Source organism: Necator americanus, chromosome V (assembly GCF_031761385.1).
Source record: "Necator americanus strain Aroian chromosome V, whole genome shotgun sequence".
NCBI lineage: Eukaryota > Metazoa > Nematoda > Chromadorea > Rhabditida > Ancylostomatidae > Necator > Necator americanus.
In genome coordinates, this window is record NC_087375.1 from 24,760,870 (window position 1) to 24,766,869 (window position 6,000).

Here is a 6,000-nt window from a genome sequence, read left to right on the forward strand (position 1 = left end):
TTAGAGCAGTTCCGCCTCTTCCCTCCCCCATATCATCACCCCCCTTCCCCACTCTTCTTAAAGCAACAAAAATCTAGCGGCGTAACGAACATTAAAACCGAGTTATTTGTGGGTCCTATCCCGTATCTTCTAACAAAGGTTCCTAGCAGTGAGCTTTCTTTTGACGATCCTTCAAAGTGCAAAGCTAGACCTATTACAAGCTGCATAAGGGGTCGTACCAACAAGATCGCCTACTTTTTAACTACCGCATTAATCCAACTGCTCGAATTTTTTCGACAACTTCGTTGACATACATTCCCACAATTCATGTTTAACCAAGTCTTTCGATGTCAGTGCGCTGTACACGAGCCTTTCGAACGAATTCGCTAAGCAGGATATTTTTTCGAGCTTTTAACCGAACATCAGGGCTCACGTTCTGAAGGATTGTCTCTTCTAACGCTCCCTTTGTAGGCGTATTTTGCGAAATTATAAGCAATAGGTAGAGCATGATGTTGCCATGTTAGTGTCGCTGAAGAGAAAGCAAAAATTTGGCTCAAGTTAAGAGGCACGATCGCTACAGCGGCTGTCCTAAATGCCTGCCGGTCTTGGAAAGGCACCCTTTGCTTTATTTCCTGTTTATATACTGACCACTACTTTGCTCAACTCAAGAAGACATCAGCTGCTGTTTTGACACACTAAATGAGCTGTTGGGGCACACTAAAATCAGATAGGAAGAGCCAAAAACAGAATCGGAAGCCTTGCTCAACCATAATGCATGTCGCAAATCCATATCACGTTAGATTTGCGATATGCTACCTTCAAGCGGCTACAGCCTACAGCTATGTATTACTATTAAACTTTTCGTCAAAGTATTAGGGTGTTCGGAAAGCACCTGGCGAAATACGTCAAAATTTCAAAACAACACAACTTTTTAACAACATTTTATTATTCGACGAAATAATCTCTATCAACATCGACAACCTTCTGCCAGCGTCTCATAAGATCACGGATTCCTTTGACTTAGAACTCCGGCGAAACTTGGAAAGAAAGCCCGAAGGTCATTTTCGAGGTGGTCACGATCATCGTAGCGCTTCTCTTCCAGGTGATGCTGTGCGGTGGGTGCGGTAGAACTTCCATCCGAGCTCCAGAATTTCCTGGTAAGCCTTCTTAGCGATGTGATAGCGGGCGTTATCGCGCAGCACGCGAACGTTGTCGAACTTCGAGTGCTCCTTAGGGATCTTGTCGGCCAGTCTTTGCAATTGAGCGCAGTAGACCTCGGCAGTAACTGTCGCGTTGTCCGGCAGCAGTTCGAAACTGTAGATTCCCCACCAGACGCTCAGTGTGACCTTCTACTCATGGATTTCACCTTTCACGAAAGGATCCGACATTTCATCGCTAGCGCTCCATGCACTTCTGTAGGTGCGCTGGACGTAGAGGATCCATTTTTCATTCAAGTGACAATGGTGTCCAACCAGTCGAATCTGAAGCTTCTGGAGAGCAGCTGAGTGTAGAAGTCTAGGCGTCTTTGGCGGTTGCCGTCGCTCAATGCATTTGGGAGCCACCGACCGAGCTTTTTCACCATTCCGAGAGATCGCAGTCTATTGCTCACGGTAGACAGCGAACAGCCAAGACTGGCAGCAAAATACCGCACACCTTCATACGGATGTTGCTCCGCCAGATTCTTCAGTTCGTCGAACGATGTTGCAGTCGGTCGACCAGAACGAGTCTCATCTTCGAGTTCCTTGTTTCCGGCTTTGAAGCCCTGAATCCAGGCGCGCACAGACCGCTCAGAAGGAGCTGTAGTGCCGAATACTTGACTTTATGTTTCGATGAGCTTCAGCAGCGGGGTAGCTAGATTCCAACTCGTGAAGAAGTTCGTGTCGAATATGGGTGGAATGTTCGGCCATTATAGGATGAAATAGGCAAGGAAGATATGTTACGTGGCCAGATATGTTATGTGTGTACAAGCAGTAGTGTCTTTACATAATGTATTTAAAACGGCAACTTCCAGAACATCTCAAAAAATCTGCGCTACTGCGAAATCTTCGGCAGATACTTTCCAAACACCCTATACAATTATTGTTATCGTAACTAACGTGACGTAACACTGCAAGACAACACAATTGCATCAGGGCAACAAATCTCGGGAAAAGCAGGCAGAATGATTAGTGGAGATTCGCTGTTTGTCATTTTTGCATGTGCAGTATGTTGGTGCCCTTTTGGCTATTTGTTAGTATAGTTTTAAATATAAAATATAAACAAAAACGAAAATATAAACAATAGGTGGAGCATGATGTTGCCATGTAAGCTTCGCTGAAAAGATATAACCTTTTGCAGTGTTCTAGGTGAAAAGCTGATGAAGAACACGCTATCATGAATACCTTAAACGGACGGAGAAAGAAAAATAATATGATTATTAGGAAAACAAAAGAAATTATCACAGATCTTCAACCAGAGCTAAGTACTTAGCAGATGCAATTTCTGTTTCAAATGTAACTTCTGCAGAAGATGAAAAATGATGATTAAAATTCAGTGTTGTTTTACAAAATTATTCGGGTAATGAGTAACTAGAATTAATGAATTATATACCTATCTGCAACTGGATTACCATGATGAAAACGAAGGAGTTAAATTTCAAGCGCATGATTTCGAAATGTCGTAGAAACACCCTTTTGTCCAGCGATTCATAGACGACATACTGCTTGCCCTGATCGACTGTCGCCGCTGCAAACTTTTGTTAAACAAATGTGATAAAGATCAAAGCTTATTGTTGGAGAAGTCACGTTTCCAGCAGGACCTATAAATCCAAGTGAAGCGGACTTTCTGACACTCGACATGCTCTTCCTCAACAGAGCGAACAACATTTCCCTTGTATAGACCTTTACGGTAGCGATGATCCTAAAATTGTTCAATTTTTCAAATTGTTATGGTTTTTCTTCAGAATATGTTTGTTTGCTAGAATAGAACAGCTTGTTTGAAGGAAAGTAGAATAGCTTTTTATTTATATGCTCGTGGATAAATTACTTATCGGATCCAGCGAAAATCTTTCTTCCTATGTTTTTCCAGGATTTTCCCAAACATCTTTTTCCATCCTCCAAAAAAGCTAAGGAAAATAACAACGAAGAGTCGTGCGCAGACTAGTTTAACGGTTCAGACATTTTAACAATGACAAGTGTTATTGTGGATGAGAATACATCAGGGGAACTGAAAGTACGTATTCTACAGTTTCCTAATCGAGTCCAGTAAATCTTATCTATTTGGCAGAGATCATGAATGGTGGAACTCTTTTTGCGTTACTACTAATTATTGATGTAGTTTCCGTTCAGGGCGGCTTTGGAAGAAGCTTGAAGAAACGTCTGAAGAGCATTGGTAGACCATTCGGTAAGTTCATCATATAACTTGTTTCAGCTGCAGTCGCTCTATATTATACATCACGTTTTAAAGTGAAGATGTTTTGGCTTCAAACCCTCCCGTGCACACTTCCAGATTTAACGTTGACGCGAGATCTGAGTGCTGCTTATATGCACTTAACCTTATCTAAAAGCAAAATAGCGACCTCAAAGCAGTTTCTGTTTCAGAGAGGGGCGCAAAGAAGGCTGCTGAAATCTCTGCTGCTAGCGTGGCTGGTAAATATATACTATCTGGGACAGAAAAAGATCACTACGAGATACCAGGTCAAACAAACTTAATCATTTCTTTAAAATTCACGCAAAATATAGGAAACAAAAACTTTGCACCGATGTGATTCCGCTTGAATGTTCAACGAAAAGGAAATCATAGCTTTCCTTTTTATTTCCGACATGTTTTTGTAGACTACTCGTTTCTCAAAATAATTTGCAGTTTGAGCTTTTGGAATGCCCCAAAAAATTCTCGTTGTCATTGCTTTGAAATGAAGGGCTGAAAAGAACATTTTCTAAATTTTCTAAATTTTCCATACTAAATAGCACACATCAACACACACCGACCCATAATATCTCCCTCGATCAACAAAACAACGACTTTGAATCTCGATTGGATATATAGGCAGGTCAAAACGAAATGAAGCACGGTGCATTTGCGTACGCGCTCGAAACGGCGGGGTGGAGGCAGCAATTGGAACCGAGGTGGGACCATCGCAAGCTGCAGCAATGATGGTGCTAGCCAGGATTCCAGTATGCTCCTATCCGCTGCGCTCCACTGCACCACATCGACAGAAGCCGCGTGGGTAATTACGCCGTGCTTTATGTCGTTTTGACCCTGCTATACTTTGCGTTTTAGACATGAGCTCAAGCTTATGTAGACACGACTTAAAAATTCTAAGTTCCACTAAAAGTAAGCACTCGTTGGCATCGCTTAGGATCCCAGCACACTGAGGTTCGTTGCATTGAATTTGAGCAAATCCACAGCTGATGAAACTCTTGGCTTCCATTTCTTATTCTACAGAGCGATGCTTTGGAAAGTATTTCTTCGGCCTAGATAAGATCGCAATTTTTCAGCAAAGGCTATTATGGCGGCGGCCAGCTCTATTGGACGACGTATAAGTAAGTACTAACAGAAATTTGGTGCTCCTTCTTTGAAAAGTTGCTGTTTTAACCAATCCTTTGTTAAGGGTCTGCAGACGAGGGAACGTATAAGAATTTGGAAGAACGTTCCTTGACAGGATGGAAACAGGGGTCTTTCATTTGCTCACTTTTTTTTACTTACTACTGATTGAGCTTAGGCGGATGAGTTGTTTACAGCACCTAGTACATTTTTAGGAGCGAAAAATACTAACTGACAGTCGAAGAAACCGCAATAGCCGTCTTCTGGTGTCCACAGTTATTCTTTTCTTTTATAATATGCATTTACGTGTTCAGTGAGCAAAACACGCGAATTCTTATTCTAAATATTTACACTCGACCAAATATAAAGCTTTCTTTCCTTGTTAGTGCTAATAGTTTTAATTAACCAAAGTCAAAAATCTATTGAGGTGCTCATCTTTGGATTGAAGGTGAAAGTGTGTGTCCTCATTTTCTATATACTCTCTTTTCAACCGAAGTGCATACGGAAAAATACGAAGAATTATTTTTATGTGTATCTTCTACGGCAAACTTGTGTTACAGTGAAAATTACTTTATTTGAATTCGATAACCTTAAGATTTTATCGTTTCGTGAGTGCCGATATGTGCATTTCTCGAACTGTGTCATGAATAAATGAGTACCTATTACTAGGTTACCTAATCATTCATTCGAACAAATCAAGGGCACATCAAAAGTAGAGACGAAATTTTCTACAAATGGTGGTTCCATTTATCGGCACTCGTTTGAACTGGCTCTATTTGGGGCCACCTGTGGCTATACTTTGAAAATTTGCCCTTTCACGGTTCATTTTATGATCGAGAAGCTTACTTTACATCGACAAATTGAACTAAAACTATTCTTGCTCACTGTGAACGAATCTCCAAAGTATGTTGATAACATTTTTCATTTCATTTCATCATTTCTACCGTTCATACAAAATTATGTGTTTCCTAATAGCAAGCAGCTCAGAAATCTGTGAAAAGTGCTAAACTGAAAGCGTGGAAAAAGCACCTAAATTAAACCACTTATTTTCTCTATGCGTACTCTCTGATTCTTTGAGAAACCCCCTGTTTGTTTCTTCTGCAACGCGTTTAGTGAGTCGGTTCAAGAAAATCCGCTCCAAAACCTTTACACATCACGCAGAAATGATGTTCCTCGATGGTTCCCAGTATGCTTGACGAAAAACGTTTTGTGGAGGAGAGTTTCTATGGAGTTTCGATGGCGTGTTTCCATGCTTCAGGAATTTTTTGTCGACCCTCATTGAACGCATGATCTTCGTCATCCTAGGAGTCCCGGAAGTAGAAACAGATTCCAGCATTTCTACGCTAATTCCATTTTCTCCTCTAGATTTTCCATTTTTTTCTTTTGGATACATGCCACAACCATCGACACTGTCGGTAGATTCTCGTTAACCGCATATGTCGGTCCTTCTTTAAGCTTTTTTTTAATAAGCTTCTTTTTGGTCCCTATTTCGAGGTGAAT

At 41.1% G+C, this 6,000-nt stretch overlaps 1 protein-coding gene across 1 annotated transcript; it reads right to left on the reverse strand.

Moving 5' to 3' along the window:
- Positions 1–1,058: 1,058 nt before the first annotated feature.
- Positions 1,059–2,843, reverse strand: RB195_015077 (uncharacterized protein; the record flags this gene model as incomplete). Its single annotated transcript, XM_064205608.1, has 4 exons — positions 1,059–1,293; positions 1,452–1,741; positions 2,588–2,703; positions 2,777–2,843. 4 exons carry the CDS (start codon positions 2,841–2,843, stop codon positions 1,059–1,061), a joined length of 708 nt encoding a protein of 235 aa, XP_064061489.1.
- Between the last annotated feature and the right edge of the window lie 3,157 nt (positions 2,844–6,000).